This window comes from Peromyscus eremicus, chromosome 2 (genome assembly GCF_949786415.1).
Source record: "Peromyscus eremicus chromosome 2, PerEre_H2_v1, whole genome shotgun sequence".
NCBI classification, from domain to species: Eukaryota; Metazoa; Chordata; class Mammalia; order Rodentia; family Cricetidae; genus Peromyscus; species Peromyscus eremicus.
The window spans coordinates 142642932-142667596 of NC_081417.1; the positions used below are offsets into that span (position 1 = coordinate 142642932).

At 52.4% G+C, this 24665-nt stretch overlaps 1 protein-coding gene across 1 annotated transcript in view; it reads right to left on the reverse strand.

Annotated features, from left to right (window-relative positions):
* Nucleotides 1-201: 201 nt before the first annotated feature.
* Ptpru (protein tyrosine phosphatase receptor type U) overlaps nucleotides 202-24665 on the reverse strand; it is a 78461-nt gene continuing 53997 nt past the window's right edge. Inside the window, exons 16-30 of the mRNA XM_059255075.1 lie at nucleotides 21747-21937; nucleotides 20908-20983; nucleotides 20374-20450; nucleotides 13324-13360; nucleotides 12601-12689; nucleotides 12388-12504; nucleotides 11546-11700; nucleotides 8786-8921; nucleotides 8167-8316; nucleotides 5856-6029; nucleotides 3944-4084; nucleotides 2782-2907; nucleotides 2497-2654; nucleotides 1519-1654; nucleotides 202-1330 (exon numbers count right to left, since the gene is read on the reverse strand). Coding sequence (XP_059111058.1) covers nucleotides 1268-1330; nucleotides 1519-1654; nucleotides 2497-2654; nucleotides 2782-2907; nucleotides 3944-4084; nucleotides 5856-6029; nucleotides 8167-8316; nucleotides 8786-8921; nucleotides 11546-11700; nucleotides 12388-12504; nucleotides 12601-12689; nucleotides 13324-13360; nucleotides 20374-20450; nucleotides 20908-20983; nucleotides 21747-21937 — 1826 coding nt within the window. The 3' untranslated portion in view covers nucleotides 202-1267. The remainder of the gene's footprint in view (nucleotides 1331-1518; nucleotides 1655-2496; nucleotides 2655-2781; nucleotides 2908-3943; nucleotides 4085-5855; nucleotides 6030-8166; nucleotides 8317-8785; nucleotides 8922-11545; nucleotides 11701-12387; nucleotides 12505-12600; nucleotides 12690-13323; nucleotides 13361-20373; nucleotides 20451-20907; nucleotides 20984-21746; nucleotides 21938-24665) is intronic.

The window sequence follows — 24665 nt, forward strand, 5'->3', positions numbered from 1 at the left end:
GTAAGTACCCAACACTGGGTGAAGGCAACAAGACCAATGTTCCCTGGAACTACCTCTGTGGAGGGACTCTGAGTGATGCCCTGGTCCATATCTCTGTTGTCTGGTGGACAGAAAAACCAAACCAAGCCTAGAATCTAGGCCTCCGACCCATGCTGCACCAGGAGGCTGGGAAGGGAGCAAGTCACACACAGAGCCACTGACTGGCATTCAGAGAGCACGTTTATTTACAAAGCGCTTTACAAACATTACCTTACACCTCCCCACAGCCCCCTGTGAGGTAGGTCAGTAGTCATATCTACAGTTTACAGATGGGGAAATTGAGGCACGAAATGGGGGTGTGGCCTACCCCATTATAAAGAGAACTTCCCACCCTCCCATCAAAAAAGAACGAAATAACAACGAAAAGGTACTGGTCCTCCATCCCACAGCACCCTTCTTCCTCTGAACTCTAGGAACTGTCACCAGCCCTTCTCTACCCTGCCTCAGCCCAGTGACAGCCTCGCCAAGAGCCACAGGGACCTCAACCCCGGGGGCTGTGATTCAGCCTTGTGGATTGTCACAGGCCCAAGCTGACCAGGACTGAGCCATGGAGGCCCGAAGGCTAGGGAAGAGGGAGCCGAGGTGATATTCTGCATATACTGGGCCAGGCAGGGATGGAGCCCAGGAGGGAGGCACAGGTCCTGTTGCAGGAATCTCAGAAGCAGAAGTAGGGAGCACGGTGAGCAGAGCACCCCTGAGTCTGCAGGGGCGGCAGGATGGAGAACAGAGCTGCAGGAAGGTCAACGTGTCCCACTGGCAAGCCAGGGGAGAGTCCCAGCTTCAGGACTCTCGGGGGCTAAGCCAAGTGGGACTCAGCCCCTGCCCAGCCCCAGTGAGCCTCCACTATGGGTAGCAGGGGCCACACTGGGTGCAAACCTTGGACACTCTCTCTGCAGGCCCCCATTCATTTCTTGCCAAGGACTGGAATGGAGTGGAGGGGCCTGGCCTGAGGTCCCACGGTACTGGTTGTTCTGGCCAGTGTCACTGTCCCAGGCTTCTCTGCACAGGCCTGCAGGGCCCTCCAGAGGTGAGGCTGACTACAATCTTGCAAAGCTCCTCTTTGGCCAGCAGCCTGCCCATGGGGGCCACCAAGATAGAGCAGCGTCCACTCCAGTGTTCTCCCTGTGGAATTATGGCTGAGCAAAGTTGGGGGCACAGGCCCTCCTCACCAGTCTGGGATGATGGGCCACGCCCTGGGTGCTCAGTGGGTGCCCCAGCCAGGCGCCTGCTATCTCAACTCGAGAGCCTCCAGGTACTCCAGGGCCACGTCGTAGCAGAAGTGGTATTGATCCTGGGAAAAGAGGGTACCTTGAGCTCTGACCACCCTCTGGAGAAGGGACATGAGGGCGATAGTCTAACAACCCAGGACTAGAACAGAGGTCAAAGTTAGGGGCCAGACGGGAGTGCGTAGGTGCTAAGGAACCTGCTGGGGCTTGGACGGGGAGCCGAAGTGGCTGTGCCTGGGACATGGCTCCTCACCATGGTCTCCACCATATTGGGCTTGTAGTTCCGAAGCGTTTTGGCAGCAAAGAAAACGTCCACCAGGCTGTGACAGCGGATCATCTCCAAGACCGTGGCACAGGCACAGAAGGTGCCACTGCGGCCACCCCCATTTCTAAAGGAAACACAGGAAAGGTTTGGGGCAAGACCTGGGAACCCAAGAGTGAGGTGGAGGAGCGAGGCAATCAAAAGGCAGGGGCAAGGTCAGAGAGGTCAAAGGTAAAGGAAACACTCAAGAGCCACGGAGGGTGGGCTAAGGAGCTGAGGGATGAGAAGTGGGACCCAGAAGGGAGCCCTAGGACCAGAAGGTAAAAGACAGTTCAGGGTTGAGAATGATATCCAAAGCCACGTATCACATCAGAAGATATCCTCAAAAAGGACTGGCCTGTAGACTAGAGAAAAGATCCAGCCACACTTCAAGAGAAAGTGACTGAAAAGGGAAGCCACGGAGGCAAGCAAGCCCCAGAGCAAGATGGGAAGACCACCCAGACCAACAATGCGGGTACCCAAGCCAACACAGGCACCGAGCCCAGCCTGCGGCCACCAGGGATCCTCTCCTCCTCTTGCCCCGTTCCCATGACCCAACATGAGCCTCCTGGGAAATGGGAGACTATCCACCCCCTGGCCTCCAGCTGCAGGACTCTCACTAGAACTAAAGGTAAGTCCTCAGAGGACAGGGCCCGAGCTGGCGCTGGGAGGCTCCCGGAGTGAGAGAAGCCTGAAAAAGAGGTGACCATGCCCAGACATGAGAGAAAACATGCATTTCTGAACAGAGGTGCATATAAAAGAATGAACGAGTGGGATATAAACTACAGAAAGAGAGTGCTGCAGGTGTGCATGCAGAAACACAGACAAGAATCCCACATGCTGGAGAGACCAGGCCACAGCCCCTGGAGGCTGGGCTCCTCTGTGCTCGCCCTGAAGGACTCACCCACCCTCCTACCAGGGAGCACTCACAGACAGTGCACCACGGTGCGCCCGTCCCCACTCTCCGACTGCCACTTGTCCACCTCAGCCAACAGGTGCAGGAAGGCCTTCCTGGAGTCAGGCGTGTCCCGGTAAGCAGACCAGCGCAGGAACTGAAAGTGCCGCACCAGCAGGTGGCCCTCCTGCAGCTGGGGACACAGCAGCCAGGCAGAGAGACGTGAGCGTGAACGAGCCCTTGATGACCTTGAGAGGGTCACCCAAGGCAGCCCTGGCCACCACCCAGATTCTCACCCTTGGGTTCTTCGGGACACTCACCCGAGAAGTGTTCTGCACCCGGAACACTCGGGCCACCAAATCCTCATTTGCTGTGCCAGACACAAACTCCACCTCCATGAGGCCATACTGCTGCCGGCCAGGCTCTGGCCAGTACTGCAGGCAGGGCTGGAGCACAGAGAGAAAGCTGAGTAGAGCAAAGCCAGTCCCCACGGCTGTGGGATGTTCTGTATGTTATAAATGTGTTGCTCTGATTGGTTAATAAATAAAACACTGATTGGCCAGTAGCCAGGCAGGAAGTATAGGCGGGACAAGGAGAGAGGAGAATTCTGGGAAGTGGAAGGCTGAGGCAGAGAGATGCTGCCAGCCGCCGCCATGAGTACCAACATGTAAGATACTGGTAAGCCACGAGCCATGTGGCAAGGTATAGATTTATAGAAATGGGTTAATTTAAGATGTAAGAACTAGATAGATGCCTGAGCCATTAGGCCAAACAGTTTAAATAATACAAAGTGTGCTTATTTTATAAGTGGGCTGTGGGACCGCTGGGGCTTGGCGGGACCTGCAGAGAAACTCTCCAGCTACACCCCACCCCAATGCCAGATCTGGGGATTCCACCATGGCTCAGGACCTGGCTCCAGATTCCCCTGCAGCACACCTATCTCTCCACCACTCACCGATCAGAACACAAGGAAACTGCCCAGTACATCGGCACATTCAGAGTGGTCACAGCAAACTTCACAAAGAGTGCCATGATCCCCACATCTATGTGGATGGAAACCTCCACTCTAACATGCAAACTACATCCCACACACATAGACTCCTGCATCACGTCGCCTTTCTTCCTCTGAGAAGAAGCAGAGATAACCCCACCCACCCCAAACCTTGGAGAAAGCACCTCCTCTCTGGGGGTCTTAATTCTTTTCCCCCTCTGAAGGCTCTCTCTATCCAGAGGCCACTGTCAACTGTAAATGAGACCATTTACAGTGTGCACAACAGTCCTTAGCTTACAGCAGATGCTCACAAAAAAAGGAGCGAGTTGGTTCCGTCTGAAAGGCTTGTTTATAGATTAGGAAACCAAGGTCGTGGGAGGTGGGGAATGTGACTCTTCTAACACCACAGGACAAACTGACAGCAGAGCTGGACTCCTGCTCTTGACTTTGGGGACAATGGCTGTAAGTGCCCAGGCCCCGGCCAGGCTCACCCAGGCAGAGTTGGACTGGTTGAGCTGATTGAGCATGACAATGGAGGTACACCCATAGTCGTAGACCAGCCGCCAGAAGTCCGGTGTGGTACTCTGCAGGGGGTGCAGGGTCACGATGAAGGCTGCGCTCCGTGTGTAGCTCTGCAGGGGGAAACGGCACTCAGTGGGTCCCTCTGATGGCTCTGACCAGAACCGCCAAAAAGCTAACACTTAGACGTAGGTGACCAGAGGCTTTCCTGCAAACTGGACCACCCCAAACAGACTCCAGCCGACCCCTTCCCACAGACGAACCCACTGGCATCTAAGAATCAGTCCTCAGGCTGGGCGGTGGTGGCGCACGCCTTTAATCCCAGCACCCAGGAGGCAGAGGCAGATGGATCTTTGTGAGTTCGAGGCCAGCCTGGGCTACAGCATGAGTTCCAGGAAAGGCTCAAAGCTACACAGAGAAACCCTGCCTCGAAAAAACAAAAACAAAAAAACAAAACAAAACAAAAAAAGAATCAGTCCTCTTGGATGCCAGGCCCACGACACACGGCTGGAATCAGGTATCCGAGGCCTGAGGGGCCAAGGCTGCTCTGCGGCTTCTTCCCCCAGCAGCCCATTCCCACCCATGACCTTCCCTAACTAGACACTCCAGAGCCACCTCTCCAGCCCCCAGGATACAGGTAGCACACCGAGGTGAAGTCGGGGATAGAAGGGAGGTCATGAAACCCTAAGCTTCCCTTCTAAACTATGATGCTCCCTAGGGTCCTTCAGCAGACCTCACATAAGTGAGCTAGTGGGCGCGTGTACATGCACACACATGGATGGGCTAAGTGATGGTGACTGTCAGCCTCTCCCATGTGTCTCACTGCAGGGACAGGGTTTCAGCTCACACCAAGAAGCCCACACGCACCACCAGGAGTCCCCCTCACTGGAGAACATCCACCGCACCTTGTGCTGTCCTGCTGTGGAGGTTCGGAGCCATGAACTAGGCCACAAAAAGCCTACCTCCTTCAGAACGACTTGGGGGGCCTCTCTCCACCCTAGGTGGAGGTCTTCAGTTGTGCTGTGCCTGGCCTGGTTCCTCTCACTTCTTCCTCCCCTGTCATTCACTGTGTTTGACTCTTTATCAATATCTGTTTTCAGTGCCTTGCTCCTCATCCCCCATGACAGTCTGTCCCTGATGTGTCTAGGAGGGTAAGTCAGCCTGGCGGGAGGCCCAAGACACACACAGCTTATGTGGCTATGTAGGTAAAAGCCACATTCTCCCCCTTTTCTAAAACATTTGTTCTCTGCCTGTCGGTCTTCTGTACTTCTCTCTCAACTGGCTTTAAGAGGGGAGAGATACAGAAGTGATACTCATAGACTCTTCCATCTCAGAGGGTATCATCCTCAGTCCCACAAGCCACAGCATCCATGTCCTGTTCTGTTTGTAATGCCCAGTAAAGAGGGTGAAGTCCCTTGGACCAGGGACAAGGGGTAGGTCTGCTAAATGGTTCCTGTACCCTCAGATCACAATTAGATAAGGACCAGGGGTCAAATCACTACCCCAGGACAGGTCCTGGAGCTGGGTACAGACCTATCGCCTCAGAACAGACTCCTCTAGCTCTAAATATCAGGTTATCAAGTCCTGACCTCAAATCCTCAGGGATCCCCAGTCAAAGTCACCCTACCCCAGGCTTTGCTGGGGCTGATCCTGGAGACGACCCTGTCTGAACTCCACCACACAGATCTGCACTAAAGATGACTATACTACCAGAAGGGGGCACTGAATGGCCACAGGAGAAGACTGATGGGGCAACAGGGTCTCCCATGGGCCTGCCTCGTGGAATGGGCATTGAAGGGGGATGTCCCTCTAGGCTCTGCTCCATTGACTCCTGGCCCTCCCAGGACGGGGAGTTCCAGAGCCACTGCAGCCTCAAGCTCTCACGTCGGTCAGGGCCGCGTTGATGTAGTTGTTGGGGTCTCCGTCAGTGGAGATAAGGAAGGGCAGGCAGCGGTCCGGGGGCAGCACATCCATGCTGCGGTTCTTGTCTCTGTTCCTGGGCAGCAGAGCGATGCTGCACTCCTCCACGTCCAGCGGCGGCGTGACCGAGTTCAGCGTCTGCAGAGAGGGAAGTGAGGATAGAGCATAGCCAGGGCTCTCAAGGCCTCCTCACAACTCCACCAAGGTCTTTAGGGTAGATAATTAACTCTGTGTTGTGAATGGAGAAACTGAGGCCCAGAGAGAAAGAAGTTAAGAAGCCAAGCTGCCTATCACCAGGCCACGGAGGGCCTAGACTGAGCTTTGGGACGACTGTCTGTCACCCTGAGCCAGTGTGGCCTTGGATAAGTGACTTATTTTTCTCACTTGTAAAATGGGAATGTGATACACCTTTTTCGCAGAGCATCTAGAGATCTCAAAAATGAGATCATGCCAGGCACTGAGTAGAGCCTGATGGACCCAGGGCTCGGTGTGTAGCAGGCCCGGAAGGATCAGCATTAGCTTGTCAAGCCTGAACCCCACCTCTTCCCTAGAGCTGACCCCAGACATGAGACAGAAGCCGTGGTCACAGCTCTGTCTAGACAGAATGTAATCCTGAGCACCTGGCACAGGTCCTAGCCAGGGCTATGACATCTCTACACCTTCAGGCTTCATGTACCCGAGTCTCAGTTTCTGTCTTATTCTTGGGGATTCCTCCCAGGATCCCAAGTCTGTCATGATCCCCAAAGCTGATACCCCTCTCCAGGAATCACCAGCAACATTTCCCAGGTTACCCTACGCTGGCTCCAGAACACCCCAACTGGCAGGTGCCACATGGCTAAGGGAACATAGTAACGCTGAGTGGAGGGAACCCCTGGGTCTCTGGCACCCAGACATCAGCAGATTCCTCTAGAGAGCAGCCTGCAGCATGGTGAACCTCACCCCACCCAAAACAGACCACCAGAGCCTGGGTCTAGCATGAGGATCCCAGTTCAATCCCAGACCCACATTTAAAAATAATAATAAAAAGAAAGCTAAACATGGTGGCACAAACTTGTCATTCCAGTAAGGGAAGGAAGAGACAGGCAGACCCCCAGACCCCCCAGGACACACTAGCTGGCCAGCCTGGGTTACTTGGCAAGTTACAGACTCTTGAAAGACCTTGTCACAAAAAAAAAAAAAAAAAAAAAAAAAAAAAAAAAAAAAAAAAAAAAAAAAAAAAGGCAGACACTACCTGAGGAACAGCACTTGTCCTCAGCCACCACCCCCTCGGGGCACACCTATAATAATTACAGCACCAGGGAGGTAAAGGCAGAAGAAGTATCAGGAACTCAAGGTCATCCCTGTCTACACCACAAGTTCAGGACCAGGCTGGGCTACATAAGACACTATCTCAGAAACAAAACAAACCAACCAACACAAACAGCTGAACTGAGAGGGGCAGAGACCAAGTGTGGCATCATCATTTGCGTCCCTGGATCCAGCTGTAACTGATGGCGCCTTCACACCTGGCAGTGGCTGCAGCCCCTGAGCTGGTTTCCTCAGGACACCAGGAGATTCCTGACGGCTACACACCTGCAGGGCAATTTCCTTCCTAGGTGCCAAAACGAGAGCTTGGAGAGGTGAGTGGACTTGTCCAGGCTCCTCACAGCTCCTCAAGGCAAGCCAGGATCTGAACCCACATTTATCTGACCCCAAAAGCCTGGGGTCACAACTGCTCTGACTGTGCTTCACTGTCTCAAAGTCCTTTCCAGTCACCCGACTCTGTCCCTTCAGCTGGGTCTCAGGTCAGTCCTTCCTGACTGGCCCTTGATAGCTGTAGAACTGAGGACCTCCCAGTGCACACTCACACACATCACACTACACACACATACCCCACTCCTATATACACACTCACATACCCCACACCTATGTACACCCCACTTCTATGCACACACATCCAACTCCTACACACACATACCCCACTCCTATATACACACTCATACACCCCACACCTATACACAAACACACATACATACTCACATATCACACATCTATACATATATACATTCACACACCCTGCACTTACCCACACACACACCCAAACCCCACTCCTCTACACACGCATACCTAACTCTTCTTCTATACACATTCTCTCCACTCATTCACATGTATATGTATATGTATGTATATATGTATCCATGCCCTGTACACACATACCCAACTTTACACATACACCCTACACCCCACATGTATGCATACACTCACACACCCCACATCTATACACACATTCCCCTACCTGGAATTCTTCCCGAAGCTGGGAAGAATTACTCTGAGGGTCAATTCGGATCATCTCCCTGTAGGTGGCCTTGAACTCATTGACAGGGATGGTGGTCTCCCCACACAGGCAGGCCTCCAGGATTGCATCATGGATGAAGATGTATTGTTCCTGGAACAAGAGATGAGAATGTAAGAATGAGGAGGGGACTGGAAGCTGACCTCTATGGAGAATGAAGAAGAACCAAGGCCATGGCTGAAGCAGGGGTGCTCAGCTGGGTCTAGCTATCACATCAGCTCAACTCTACTGCATCCCAGCAGATCACCTGAGTGATGAGGGACAATCCCAGATCCCAGTGAGGACACAAACCCTGGTACATGTGACTCTGGAGCTCACTGCCATCTGACTCACCTGACACCACACCATGAAGTGAGGTCTGGAAAGAACTATGAGCCCCCTCCCTACCCTCACTCCTCACCCCCACTCCCCACCCCCACTCCCCACTGCCATGTTTGAGATGGTCCTGGGGAAGGAAGGGCCTAGGATGCCCTGAAGACATGTTACTCCAGTTCTAAGCTCCATGATAGAGACCCTGAGACCTAGATGGAGGGGAGAGGTCGGGGACAGGGCTGGTCCTAACCTCAGTCTGGATCATGTTGACCCGCCGGGAACAGAGGGTTTTCACGCAGTTGTAAATGTCCACGACGCCCTCACACTCTGCCATGTCCAGCATCACGTCCAGGACGATGTAGCAGCCTGTGCGGCCAGTGCCTGCACTGAGGGTAAGAGAAACCCAGCGCCACATCAGGGGCCGGGACTGGAGATCAGGGAGAAGGAAGTGGGAGACCAGGGTATCGGCCATAGCTATATAACTTAGGGGCCGGGACTGGAGATCAGGGAGAAGGAAGGAAGTGGGAGACCAGGGTATCGGCCATAGATATATATATATAACTTAGGGGTTGGGACTGGAGATCAGGGAGAAGGAAGGAAGTGGGAGACCAGGGTATCGGCCATAGCTATATAACTTAGGGGCCGGGACTGGAGATCAGGGAGAAGGAAGGAAGTGGGAGACCAGGGTATCGGCCATAGCTATAGATATAACTTAGGGGTTGGGACTCGAGATCAGGGAGAAGGAAGGAAGTGGGAGACCAGGGTATCGGCCATAGATATATATATAACTTAGGGGTTGGGACTCGAGATCAGGGAGAAGGAAGGAAGTGGGAGACCAGGGTATCGGCCATAGCTATAGATATAACTTAGGGGTTGGGACCACTCCAACAAGGAGGGTGGAGCTGGAGTTCCATGTAATGTAGCAGAGGACACAATTGGGAGCATAGAGCAAGGCCTGGGGAAGGAAGGGACAGAAAGAGGGATGAGAGAACATGGAAGTGAGGCTGGCTCAACTTAGCAGCCAAGACTCAGGGAGAGGGATGGAGGTGAAGCTCGAGGTTTAATCCAAGAACACACGTTCCCCTTGGATATCGGAGGCTCCTGCATATCCTTCAAAACCCCACACACTCATACCCATCCACATCCCCAGTGCAGCTTCTAACACTTCCAGACACATGGCTCTCTTCCAAACTCTCAAAGCAATATGGCTAGCTTCTGTTACAACACTTGCTACACAGTCCCTATTTATGTGGCCAGCTGCCTAACTCTACCCGGGGCCCAGTGAGAGCAGGAAAGGATGCCCCAAGATTCCAGCTTTGAGGACGGCATCATCGAAGCATTACCGAGGACTGTACAGCTCAAATCACACAAGCACTTTGGAAGGTCTGGGCAGCATCAACTAGGGCTGAATGTTCACAGACGGTGCTCCACACATGGCCCACAGCAATGTGTGTGCATTTCCTATGAAGAAGCCACGCCTTCTTCAGATATTTATATTACATTCATAAGAGCAGCAAAATTACAGTTATGAAGTAACAATGAAATAATTTGATGGTCAGGGGTCCCCACAACATGAGGAAGTGTATTACAGGGTCGCAGCATTAGGAAGGCTGAGAACCACTGTGTTAGAACGTCCTCCGTGCCGCCATTTTATTTTAGCACCGCTATTGCTGGTGAAAACCAGTGAAATCTAGCAACAGGAGGTGGACAGATACACCGGAGTTTGTTCACCCTGGAGTGTGACGCTGTGTGGACCGACCTCACACACTGAGGTGAGGGAAGAAAACCACACAGCAGGGAGCTCACACTGGGGGACTTAATTCACACAAAGTTCAAACCCACGGAAGGCTTCCCACAGGGGAGAAGTCGGATCGCAATTTCTCTGGGAACAGGGGACATTGCAGAACTTAGCTGTGTGTGTGTGTGTGTGTGTGTGTGTGTGTGTGTGTGTGTGTACAGTGGGAGCCCCACTGGGACCTGGGGCTTGCTGGTTAGGCTGGCTGGCCAGTGAGGGACAGGGGTTTTCCTATCTGTCTCCCAAGGCTGGGATTACAAGCACATGACCCCACATCCAGCTTTTTACGTAGGAGCTGGGGATCAAACTTGGGTCCTCGGGCTTGCATACGTAGCAAACACTTCAGTCAGTCATCTCTCACCCCCACACTCTGTTCCTCAATCTGAGAAGATAGCACTCATGGCTCAGTTAGTGAACCGTCAGTAAACCGTCTGTTAGTAAACCATCAATTAGTGAACCGTCCGTTAGTGAACCACCAGTTAGTAAACCGTCAGTCAGTTAGTAAACCGTCAATTAGTGAACCGTCCGTTAGTGAACCGTCCATTAGTGAACCGTTGGTTAGTAAACCGTCAGTTAGTGAACCGTCAGTAAACTGTCCGTTAGTGAACCATCAGTTAGTAAACCGTCAGTTAGTAAACTGTCAGTTAGTAAACCGTCAGTAAACTGTCGGTTAGTAAACCGTCCATTAGTGAACCATCCGTTAGTGAACCGTCAGATAGTAAACCGTCAGTCAGTTAGTAAACCGTCAATTAGTGAACCGTCCGTTAGTGAACCGTCAGTTGTGGGCACAATCACTGTTCGTGGGCCCACTCACTGTTCGTGATATAAATTATACTTGACAGACTTTCTCTATCAGTTGTAATTCATTTTTGAAGGTGCTATCTTAATGACCTCTGAAGAGAGAGGAAGAGAAAGAGACAGACAGAAAGAAAAAGACAAACAGAGACGAGCCAGGGGGCTGTAGGGCAAGGGACATCAGCCATGTGGCATTTGGTGAGTTGGTAAGAGTTCCGGTAGAGGAGCCAGGATGAACCACAGGGGCTGTAGGCTTGAAGGCTCCAGGACTCCTCCGCTCTGGTGAAGGGGCTCCGTGGGGTGCTCGGGGAGTCATCCTCTCCTATCCTCTGTCTCCAAGCAGGCTGACCTTGAACCTGCCCCACTCCAGCCCAGCTCCCCCAGGCTTGGCCCCTCTCCCTGGGACTCCAGTGCTCCCACCTGCAGTGGATGACAATGGGCCCAGCATCCGGTGGAGTGGAAGCCTTCACACGCCGGATGAAGGCCAGCAGCCCCGTGGCATGGTAAGGGACGCCATGCTCTGGCCACGCTGTGAAGTGGAACTGGCGGACCTCGTGCCGGGTTGAGTAGCCTCTCTGTGGAAACCACAGGGGTGACAGTCAGTTGCCGGCAGCACCTACTGGACACCTGCTGTGTGCCAAGCTCTGCTTACTCCTCATGGGCAAGGTAAGTATCCACATCCACTGTACAGGTGGGGAAATAAGGCCCGGTGCAGACAATCCCCTCTGCCAAGGTTCAACAGGCACACACTCTGTGTTTGGACTGAGTCCACCAGATGCTTAAAGCTCTGCTGTCCCACACCCACCTTGTCCCTGGGCTGTCGTGTAAACAGAAGAGCACTGTGACTCAGGAGTCGTCACACTTGCCTGGCAAGCTCTTTTACCTGACATCTTGCCAGCCCTCTTCCGAGGATTTTACAGAAAAACTAAGTGGGAACCTAGACCCTGATGCATGAGGAAACCCTCTGACCCTCATTTTTCTCATCTGCAAAGCAGGGCTAATGGCAAACATGTCCTCCTAGGGCTAAGGCAATGCGTGTAAGAGTCTCAGCAGCACAGGTTTCCATGAAGCAAGGAACAACACAGAACGGTCATCACATCCTCTTCATATCAGAGGCCTGCTGGAGTCTAGCGGGAACAGCCACCATCCCATCCCTCGGCCACGCTCCCAGCAAGTTAGAAGGGCTTCCTTGCTTCTTCCCCCAGGCTTCCTAGGCTCGGGCATTGTAGGCTCTACATGGAAGAGCTGTAAGGGCGACTCACCCGCTCCAAGGCAAAGGTGCGCACCACATACTCAGCCAGAGTCTCTGTCTTTACCAGCGTGATCTTGATGTCCCCGTACATGTCTGAGTCTTCAGGCCAGTAGCGAGAGCACTTTACCTGCGCCCCCCATAGCACAGGCTTCAGCATGCTCTTAGCACCCATGGGGCCCGCCCTGCCCCCAGCCCATCCCCCAGTCCCGCTTACCCTGCCCACCTCTACCAGCTTGGTGATCATGACGATGCTTGCACACTGTTCCTGCCACACCATGCGCCAGAAATCGTAGATCATCTCAGGCTTCGGCCCTGGGGGCACAGAGGATGCCTGTCCCTGAGCAAGTCCCCCCCCCCACGACCAACACACCATGATGCCCAGTGACACCATCCCTTGCTGGGAGGCTCCCAGGACCCAACCCCAATGGGGACTTTTCACTCACCCCAATATACCCCACCAACCACGGCTCCATGCCTGCAGGGCCCCGGTATGGGCATTAGCAAGGCAGAGCCAGGCTGGAGAGCCTGGTGTGCTGAGCAAGACCTACTGAGCCATGTGGATGGTAGACCCTTGGTCCATGGGGCAAACCTCCAAGAAAGGTGGACAGAGAGGTGGCGGCAGAAAAGAAAGAAGACTAGAGGGGACCCAGGTGGCCAGTTGGACCAAGATGCATGCTCCGTGACAGTGAGTACACCCCCAGCCCTTGCACATGCATCACCAGAGACACACAGCCAGGTTACTGGGCAGGGACCGAGCCTATCAGGAGGCACAGACAGACAGATAAGGACTGAGGTTAGATGCGAGAGATCCCCAGGCAGGTCGTGGGGGCAGGGAGACAGACAGACAGGGAGGCAGACAGGGGGCTGAGCAGATCAGCAGGGAAGGTAGGCAGGCAGCAGACATTCCAGATCACAGGAGGGCACTGCAAGCTGAGGGACCAGGTACCTTGAGTGGCTATGAAGTGATTTGACCTGTGGTATCCCTGGAACAGAAGAGGCTGAGATGAATGCCAAGGGAGCGACCTCTGTTCCCTCACACTGCCCCCCATCACCCTCCTTCCAGGAGCAGCACCCTCCAGAAACTCCCAACTTCATGTTTCTGGATGAGGGTGACCTTGTCCTCCCAGTCCCAAAGCAGAGACAAGGGAAGCTAAGCCACCAAGGTCTTGCTGTGGAACCCTAAGGAGGGTGCTCCTCTCTGAGCCCAGCAAGTCCTCCCCGTCCTCAAAGCAGAAGAGTGATCTCTTAATAACATGGCTGCAGTTTGGAGACAAAGGAAGCCCAGGATGATGCTGCCCTGTTCCCAGAGTCCCAGAAACATAATCCACCCTGGACTCCAGATGTGGAGAACCCGTGGTTGACAGAATCCCCAGTTTCGGCCACAGCATTCAGAATGGAGAATACCCTTCCCAAGGACCTCAGCTACCCAGAGCTTGGGGGGAAAATCTTAAAGAGGGCTTCAAATTGAAAGCAAAGGACCCTTAGATACAATTTTAAAATCTGTTTTTACTGATGATGTGGAACTTTCCAGAGTCATGGTGATGGTCCCCACACTGTCTAAACACTACCATCTATCTTCCATGAAAGAGAAGCCAAGAGCTCCCTCGTCCTCCATCCCTAGAGACCTCAGGCCACGTAGCAAAGAGCTGAGTTTCAAAAGCCGCAGTGGCCCCAAGGTCCCTCACAAGGCTGCATCTTTGTGGGACAAGAGCCAGCCAGGAAGTCTGTGCAGGCACTGTGTAAAATTTCCGAAGCAAAATAGTGGCAGGAGCGAGAGAAAGCCACCAAGCTCTGCCCCTGGCCCTCGCCAAGGCTCCTTGCAATTCCTCTGGACCCCCAGACTTCAGGAACCCAAAGGGCTCTAGTGGCCTGCTGCCAGGGTCAATGCCAGCTGCCTTCAGGCAAACATCCTTTCCCTCTCTAGGCCTCTGTCTTCACGTCTATAAAGTAGATCATGACAAGACTTCCCTCCCAGGGATGTGGGGAACACAAACAATAGTGTAGGTTAAGGGTTTGTCACTGGGCCAAGCACAAAGCAGGGCCAACAACAGCTGTTATTATTAGCCCTGTCTCAAAGGTCTCCAAAGGTCCAAACCGTGTTGATTTCAAGAGCTGCTCAGCTGGGTGTGGTAGCACATGCCTTTAATCCCAGCACTCAGGAGGCAAAAGCAGAGGGGGAAAAAAGTACAGCTGGGATGGGAGGTGACCTCCAGAGCATTGGGGTCTAACAGACCTGGGTCCCTGTTGGCAGGTGCCAGTAAGTGCCAGCACTTATTAGTCAGTATAAATAATGCAGTAATGGAACTCAATTAAAACTGATCAACTGGGCTGAGGATGAGGCTCAGGGGTAGAGCATATGCCTAGCATGTGGGAGACTCTGGATTCTATCCCAGCACACACACACACACACACACACACACACACACACACACACATACACACAACCACAATGATCCCAATGATTGGATGTTATAAAATTCATCTCTGCCACCTCACCAAGAGGACAGAAGTTTGGCATTTTGGGTGCACAGAGACCCTGGGATATCGTCAAAGGCAAACTTGGGCTTAGAGGATGGGGGTGGATCTGGAAATACGTATTTCCAGCCAGTTCCTTGGCCATGCCCACACTGCAGAGTCTCAGACAGTGGAGTAGCCAGCAAGGCTGGACCTTTCCAAGCCTCTGTTGCCCTCTGCAACTGGAAGATGACCGCCAGCCTACAGTTTCCCTGGGAAAAGCCGACCCCCCTTCAAAGTGACTATGAAAAACCTCCTGAGTACGCTGCCCTCGCTACAGCAGTCTCCCCACGCCTTTGGCTCTGCAGCAGGTCAGCGGGACAGCGGAGGTGGAGGATGGGGAGGGCCGTTCCTAGCTGACTCTGCCTAGCAAGTAGTCAAGCTTGGAACAGGCTACCCTGATCGGCTTGTGCTTCTGTACCCGAAAAACCAGTTTGCCTAAGCTCCACCCCAACACAGGTTCATCATCAGATTCAGTCAACTCTACCCCTCCACTCCAGGGCCCAGCTCCATACCAGCATTCAAGCGTTAGTCAGTAAATAACAGAGGGCCTGAACTCAACTAAACAGATTGATTGGGCTTGAGGATACAACTGAATGCTTGCCTGGCATGGGAGAGACCCTGGGATCCAGCCCCAGCATAAAAAGGAAGGAAACCTGATTGATTGTCCAGTGATTAGATGACCTAAAATTCAGTCCTGTTGCCACTGTTTCCAGCCCTTTCCAGGATCCTATTCTTTCATTGTTGGAAAATGACATTTTGGAGAAAGTGTGGCCCAGGGCCATCCAACCTACCTTGTCATGCAGGCCTATTAGTTTTAGTTTAATATTTATTTATAATTTATGCATATGTGCCTGCATGAATTTATGTGCACCATGTGCGTGCAGGAACAGCAGAGGCCAGGGGGCATCAGATTCCCTGGAATTGGAATTACAATTGGTTGTGAGCCGCCTGTGGGTTGTTGGGGGTTGAACTCAGATCCTCTGGGAGAGCAGCCAGTGCTCTTAACCACTGAGCATCTCTCCAAGCTCCGTGCAGCCGTATTTGAAGCAAGTGTACAGGCACACAACTCAAAAGTTCTACATGTTCATTTTTTTAAAAACACTGTGACATTTTTATTTACTTTGTGATTGTAGGGGAGAGTGTACATGGGCAAGTGCCACAGCAGATGTGTGGAGGTCAGACAACAAGCTACAGGAGTCAGTTCTCTCCTTCTCCCACACGGGATCCCAGGGCTCAAACTCTGGTCATCAGGCTGAGCGGCAGGCTTTTACCTGCTGAGCCATTTCACAGGCCTCATTTCTTAAATAAGACATGTTACATATTGTATTATATTATGTTACATATATCATATTATACAAAGAACACAAAGAGGTTTTGCTATGCCTATGTGTGTATGTATGCATATTCATATGTGTGGGTGTACACATGTGCAGGGAGGGGGTGGCACATGAAAGGAGGGTAGGTGTGTGCATGTGTGTAGAAGCTAGGCAACAACAACCTCAAGCACCCTTCTCAGAAGAGCTGTCCACCTCCCTGGAGACAGGGTCTCTCTTTGGCCTGATACCTTGCAATTAGGCTAAGCTGGCCGGCCAGCCCAAAAGATCCACCTGGCTCTCTTTCCCCAGGGCTGGATCACAAACGTGAATCCCCACCTGGGTTCTGGGAATTGAACTGGGGTCCTCACACTCGCAAGGGAAGCATTTACCAACTCGGCCATGCCCAAACCCCCACAAACACAAGTTTTAAATGGTCATATCTTGAAGTAAGGTGAGCAGATCACCTTGCACACTTTCACTTTAGGGAATGGTACTGGAGAGGTCTGGACCTCAGGCCCCAAGCCGGTGCTGAGATCACACATCTGCACCTAGCTGGAGTCTGTATGGATGGTGCCGGGGGACAGTGGGATGATAACGCTGGCTTCTGGCCTTACACAAGTCATTTCATCTTTCTCAGATTCAACATTCTCACCTGTCCAATGATCCTTTGCGTTCTAGGTCTGGTACCTGGCAGGTGCCGTCAGCAACATGATTGTTCACTGGCATTTGAGGTGGCATTAAGCCTAGTGAGACTTCTAAGGGTATTTCTTAAGAGTCTTGACAAGAGGGAACCAAATGGGTGAGATTCAAAGGCAAGTGGGTCACGCACAGGGAACCAGCAAGTCTAAGGCCAGTAAGGACCAATATTCATCACAACCCACAGGGGGCGCTAGGACTCAGCACATCTGCTGTCTTTTGAGAGCCTAATGCGCCTTTTATATTTGAGAATTTTACAAACCAACTGTGTGACTGCTCTCAAAGTAAGGGGCACGGCTGGGATAATTGGCTGTCTCTGCCAAATGTGACTGGGGGAACCTCTCACGTCTTATGTTAGTCTCGCTGTGTTGTCCGGAAGCTGATAATGAACAGAATCCTAGCCACGATAATAAAAAAATGAAATATCTTTTTTTAAGAAGATAAAATGGAAAATGTACCACAAAATAGCAAAGGATACCAGTCATTAAATAGTATGAAATACAATCCTCGCGTTCAGGAGGCTGAGGCAAAAGACTCCTGTGAATTTGAGTCTGGCCTCAGCTACATAGTAAGTTCCAAACCAGCCTAGCTACAGAGTGAGACCCCCCATCTCGAAAAGCCAAAATAAATAATAATAATGATTATAAATACTATGAAAATAACATGCTTTAAAAATCAAATGAAAGGATGGCTACATTAGTTTGGGTTTGTTTTTGGTTTTTGTTTTTCCTCTTTCTTTCTTTCTTTCTTTCTTTCTTTCTTTCTTTCTTTCTTTCTTTCACTTATTTTGAGACAAGTTAGCCTCCAACTTACTATGTAGCTGAGGAGGACCTTGAATTTCTTGGTTTTTTTGTCTTGTCTGTTTTTGAGACAAGGTCTTTCTTCACAACCCTGGCTGTCCTGGAACGCACTCTGTAGCCCAGGCTGGCCTCCAACTCAGAGATCCACCTGCCTCTGCCTCCTGAGTGCTGGGATTAAAGGCGAGTGCCACCACACCCAGTTTTCATTATACTTTTTTTTTTTTTTTTTTTTTTTTTTTTTTTTTTTTTTAAGATTTATTTATTTAGTATGTATACAGTGTTCTGTCTGCATGCATCCCTGCAGGCCAGAAGAGGGCACCAGATCTCATTACAGATGGTTGTGAGCCACCATGTGGTTGCTGGGAATTGAACTCAGAACCTCTGGAAGAACAGTCAGTGCTCTTAACCTCTGAGCCATCTCTCCAGCCCCCAGTTTTCATATGATGCTGGGTCTCCAACCCAGGGCTTCTTGCATGCTTGGCCAGTATTCCACTAACTGAGCTGTCCTCAGCCCCTGTTTTAATTCTCAAAAGAGCAAAAGATACTATAATTTTTAAACTGATATTCAAACTGATTTTTAAAAAAAAAGCACATTTGAATTGAGGCTAAATGGGGGGGGGGGCAAGCTGATGGGAGTTGAGCTTTAAGCAAACTGACCACAGTGGGATTTGAACGCCAAGGAGATGAGTTAAGGAGGACTGGCCCAGGCCTGTGAGGCCTTGGCCTCTCGGTGGTGGAGACAAGGCCTCTCAGGGCAACTCCCCCGCTACACACACCAGAAGCTCTGCAGAAGGGCAGAGCTGGTGAAGCTCACAGGAAATGGCTAGACAGGGGGACGGAGGTGCCAGCAGTGACCAGCACCCCAGCATAGCTGTCCTTGTGGAGAGAGCAGAAGGTGGGAAGGAATGTCTCCCAGTGGGGAGACAGAGTCTTCAGCCGTGGCAGCCCCTGGCAGGCTGCTGGAATGGGTGGCTGGTGTTCAGTGCCAGGAGAGGGGAAGGAGGGAGAGAGAGAAAGAGAGAGACAGACAGCCAGAGCCTGTGAGAGAGCCCAGGACACAGCCAGTCCACCAGACAGGAGGAAGAGGAGGAGGAGAAGGAGGAGGAGGAGGAGAGGGAAGAGATACTTACTTGCCGGTTTATCCGAATCTTAATGATTCCAGTGAGGGAACAGAACAAAGCAAAAGAGACAGATGTTAGGCCAGAGGTGGATGAAGGTGGACGGGGCACAGGAGAGACCAGAAAGGGTGACGTGAGCTGGCAGGCAGAACAGAGACAGGAGTCCAGGGCTTGGGTGGAGAGAGGGATGGGCATGTCCCTGTCAGAGCCCAAGAGAAACCAACCAGGTGGAACCCAGTGAGAAAGGTCCACTGTCTCCAAGCTGCCCAAGCCTGTGAGGCCAGGCTTGGCTCTTACCCAAGGCAAGGAAGAGGATGGGAGGCAGGGAGAAGGAAAGGGTTCTGGGAAACAAGGGTGGTACATTCAGCTCCAGGAGGAAGACGGAAGAGGGAGCGGGGAGTCATCTGTGGAGGTCCTGATGACCTCAGCCCAGGCACACTGTGGCTTCCTCCTGGGCCTTTGCCCCTCCCCTTCCTCCGCGGCCACACTGCTTCCTCCACACGGTCTACACAGCCAGCCCTGGCTCTGCCACTAACTGGCTCTGTGACACCTTTCTTCCCGCCTATGCTTTCCCAGCTAATCTGAAATGAATTTCCTTCGATGTTAATCTCTTTTCCCCCCACTAGAATCTCTGTATCATAAAAACTCTGGTTTCAGGTGCTCAAAATACATTTCCTACACAATTAGAGGCTGCTCTTTCAATCTCAGCTTGCTGCACGGAGTGCAGTCAAGTCCCTGGGCCTTGCCCAGGTCCCATCACCACCCCCCATCCACACCTGGGAAGTCTACCCTCTCTTGGTCCCTCCCTTCCTCCCTCCGTCCAGCCAGATCCAATAGTTGTTAGGACAGTTGAATGGTCAGCATCAGAGGCTGCAGAGACAGCCTCGCTCACTGAGTTCTTTCTTTCCCACTCTAGCTGTGTGTCCTAGAACCAGTGGCTTCACCTCTCTGAGCCCCAGCCTCCTCCCCTGTCACACAGTGTGGGCTCAGTAAACCCGCCTCCCTACATGTGAAGCACGGTAACCAAAGTCAAAACACTTGAACAACTTCCTGATGGTCCTGGGAGATGGCCCAAGGCCTTAGCCTGCCACGCAAGGCCTTAGCCTGCCACGCAAGGCCTTAGCCTGCCACGCAAGGCCTTAGCCTGCCACGCAAGGCCTTAGCCTGCCACGCAAGGCTTTAGCCTGCCACACAAGGCCTTTACCATCTAGCCCTGCATAACTTCTTCAGCTTCACTATGGAAATTGTGAGACTCCCACCTCCAAGCTCTTGGCTCCTTGCTGAGACAGCTCCTTCCTTCCTTCCTTCAGCCTCCCTGTCTGCCCCCCACACCTTGTTCTACCTCCCCATGGGCCAGCACAGCCCTCAGGATGCTTTCCTGAAGGCCTCCACCTATTCTCAGCTCCCCATCTCGGAGTTCCCGGGGAACCAAACACAACCCAACCATTCAGACCCCCATTTATTCTCTGGTAGGTTTCTGCCCTGCATGGACAGCGAGCCTGGACGGGACAGGGCCAGGTAAGCAGAAAGAGCCGGGCCAGGCACTCACGTCTATGTAGTTGGCAGAGATGTAGTCGGCATCCGGGTCTCCCAACATTGGGTGCAGTTTCACTCGGTGACGGTCATCTGCAAACAGAGTGGCAGAGCAGGGCTGTGTCAGGGAGCCTGGGGCTTGGGAGGTGGGGAAGGTCTCCTGGAGGCTAGGGGAAGTGTCCAGGCATGGCTGCCAGGTGACCTTAATAAGGGCTCAGAGCTGACCAGGAAGCTTTGGCACCACGAGGCTGGGCCAAGGGTCTGAGTCTGGGTACGGAGTTAAGGAAGATGAGCGGCAATTAGCTGTGCAACCTTGAGGCAAGGTCTCAACTCCGCAAACCTCTGTTTCCTCATCTTTAAGATAGGATTATCCTGCCTCCACTGTCACAAGGCAGTGACAGAGGCAATGGTGGGACACTGTGCCCTCATATCCAGAGGCCAGAGCCCTTATGTGTCTGAGGACAAGACTCCCCAGAGCATGCTCTGCTCACTCTCCTCCTTCCTCGCTTCCTCCTGTCCTTGTGAGCCCCAACCCCTTCCCTGGACTCACAGGCAGACACTGTCTCCTGCCGGCTGCCCTTGAACTTGTCTCTCTTTTTGGTGGCATCCCAGCCTTCAAAGAAACTCTGCCAATGGGAAAACAGAAGTCAGTGGGGGAGAGAGACCCCAAGACTCTCAGGACCCCTCCCCACATGGGGAATGACAAAGGCCGGGTGGGGGCTGGGCAGGTAAGGGACAGGTTCAAAACACGTGAGTGTGTCTGGAAGGGAAAGCTGAGCCAAAGGGAGGTCAGAGTTCACAGAACCCTGAGTTCGACCCGGGAAGAGAGGAGAGGTTAAATGATAAAGATTAAGAGTAAGGTGGGGCTGGAGAGATGGCTCAGCAGTTAAGAGCACTGACTGCTCTTCCAGAGGGCCCGGGTTCAATTCCCAGCACCCACATGGGAGCTCACGACTGTCTGTAACTCCAAGATCCGACACCCTCACACAGACATACATGCAGGCAAAACACCAATGCACATAAAATAAATTTTAAAAACTTTTTTTAAAAAGAGTGAGATTAAGTATAAATGGGGGTAGTACTGGTGTCCAGATAAGGGTGGCTGGAATCCAATCAGAAGAAGCTTAAGATGAGGGTCAGGGGTCAATATCAGACTAGAGTTAGGTCAAGGTCAGCAATGATGTGGCTCCAACCAGAGACAGGATAAGACTCAGGATCAGGGTGGAGATGAGACGGGACAGCGAGAAACCAGATAGTCTGAGCTTGAAGGAATGCTCGGAGGCAAGGTCAAAGTGTGAGGTTGAGTCGGGGACTGTCGGAGGAAGGGTCCAACAGGGCTGGACGGAGAGCCAAGCGAGGCTCCACGGTGAGGAGACGGGCCGGGCCCACCTCATACTCCTGCTTGAAGCCATAGCCCTCTGCGGTCTTCATCTGGTTGATGTGCTGCAGGAGGTCGGCCACCCGTACTGCGGGGTGCAGCTGTCCTGTGTGATACGGGGATCCCTTCCGGCCACACGGGCGCCGAGGGGAGCCCCCCAGGAGGCTGCTGGCCTCGGTGACCCCACTGCTTCGCTGGTCTCCTGTAGCCAGAGGAAGGGGAAAGGGCTCTCATATATATGCACGCCCAGCCTGGAATCCCCTAGATGGACCCAGGCAGAGTGGAGGCAGAGAGCACAGCCCACACGGAGTCAAGCCTAGCAAGGTTACCCCGCACGAGCTCCTGCAAGCCCTTTCTGTATCTCTGGTTTCCCATCTATAAAATAAGCAGGTCACCTGAAGTGACCCCTTAGGGTCCTCACGGCTGTATCACCCTGTGATCCCGTGACACCTTCACACCACCCTGCCAGGTTTCACTGCTCAACCTGCACAGGCAGCATTAGCAGAGCCCTGGACATGCCCTCCTCTTCCAGGGAACAGTCTGGAACATTGGCAACTCCCAGCAATTACCCCCATTCAAAGACGAGCCGAGCAAAATTAGCTTGCACAGCCGCCCCCTCCACTGACAACGCCAGGCACCTGAATAGAGTGTTTCTCCTGTGCCAGCATTTCCATTGTCAGCCAGTCCAGTGGCCCAGACAAGGGGGCCCCATGGACCCCAGACCCTGCCAGACAGACACACCCCCTCTCCAGCTCTTAGAATCAGCATCCCCTGGACATCCCACCCTGGTTCCAGGGATCAGGTCTGAGACTGGGGAAAGCAGCCATAGTTTTGCCTACCCAGAGCCCTCACTCACTGTCTCCTATCTCCTTTCAGGAAAGGCTGCATGACTGACTGGAGATCTGTTCCTCACATTTCCACTGGTCTGATCTGGCCGGGACTGTGAAGGGATCGCTGGTGGGTGCCTGTTCTTCCCTTCCCTGGGCCTCCCACATACTGTTCCCCCTGCCCCAATACCCTTCCTCCCCATCCTTTATGCCTGGAGAACTCATACCTAGCCTCCAGGTCTCAGGCAAAATGATCCCCTAGAGGCCTTCTCCAGGGCTGGCCTGTGTTCCTCCTTAGTGACTCACAGAGAAGATGAATGCAAGATACCCAGGCCACCTCCCCAGACTCCAGGCAGATCAGAGAGACTGCCCCTTCAGCTTCCCATGCCAAGGTTTGGAAGCTGCCTCTGGGTAGGAACTCAAGGCCACAGCATAGCTTCCTACTTAGCCATTCTCCTCTCAGCAGCCCCAGTCCTCAAGAGTGTCCAGATTAACAGAGAACTGCCTCCTGTGTTTGATTCTGAGTTCTGGTCACTCACAGCTGGAGAACTGGTCAGTTACTAGGTTATCATGTGGTCAGATGCCCCATGCCCTTAACCTTACAGGTGGAGAACTGGTCAGTTACTAGGTTAACATGTGGTCAGATGCCCCATGCCCTTAACCTCACAGCTAGAGAAACTAAGATTCAAAGAGGCAAAAGAGGACTCTGTCATCGTGGTAAGTACAGTAATTGTTCAAGATGGCTGAGTAGGCAAAGTGCTCCCTGTGCAAGCATGAGGCCCTGAGTTCAGATCCCCAGCACCCAAGTAAAAAGCTGGGCACAGTGGCAGACACCTTTAACCCCAATGACATGGAAAGCAGAAGCAGATGTGTCCTGGGGGCTTGCTGGCCAGCCAGTCTAGCTGAATCTGAGGGCTCTGAGTTCAGAGAAACCCTGTCTCACAAGATAAGATGGAGAAGCCACTGAGGAAGACATCCCAAAAACCTCTGGACTCCACATGAGCCTGCAAATATGTGGATATTCGTGTGCATGTACTTGCATATATGAACACTTACACACATGTGTATGCACATATGAGTGATTACACGCGTGTGCATGTACATGTGAACACTTATATATACACGTGCAGGCGCCCATAAACACACACACACAAATTAGATAAAGAGAGGAGGAGATCTGTGTTTAAAGGAGTCTGTGCAATTCTGATGTAAACAAAAATAAGAAGCCAGACTAGTAGAAACACATGAACTGTGGACCAATAGCTGAGAAGCCTTCATGGTACTGGACTAGGCCCTCTGGATAAGCGAGACAGTTGTTTAGCTTGAACTATTTAGGAGGCCTCCAGGCACTGGGATCGGGACCGTCCCTAATGCATGAGCCAGCTTTTTGGAGCCTAGTGCCTATGGTGAGACACTCTGCATGCAGCCTTGGTGCAGGGGGAGGGGCTTGGACCTGCCTCAACTGAATGTATCAGGCTCTGCTGACTCCCCATGGGAGACCTGACCTTGGAGAGGTGGGAATGGAGGGGGGGGGGCTGGGAAGGACAGGGTGGGAGGAGGGAGGATAGGGGAATCTGTGGTTGGTATGTAAAATGAATAGAAAATCTCTTAATTAAAAAAAAAAAAGGAGTCTGTACAATTCTGATGTAAACAAAAATAAGTAGGTTTATTCCCAGTAAGACCTCTCGGGGCTTCCAGCATGTTGGTGTACATCTGAAATATCCAAGAGACAAATGGAAGGAGGGGCTTCACAACGCACCATGAAGGGCTCTTTGTGTTTTATAAAAACATCCTCAGGGGCTGCAGTGCAGTGGAGTGGAGACTGACGTGAGCCTCTGGAGTCAGGCAGATCTGAGATTGAAGCCCAGCTCTGCACATGACCTTGGGATGCTGCTGAGTCCATCTAAACTTCTACTTTTACAGGTCAAATGAAGTAAAAACTGACGCCGCTCAACAGGCAGCTATCAATGTGAAATAATGAGACCAGATTCACCCAGAGAGCCCAGCACCGGGTAGCACCACCCAGGCACTCCCTGGCACTGTGTCCAGGAGAGGGAGTCCCTGAATGCCAGGGCAGCTAACTCACTGAATGCGTGGTCCTTC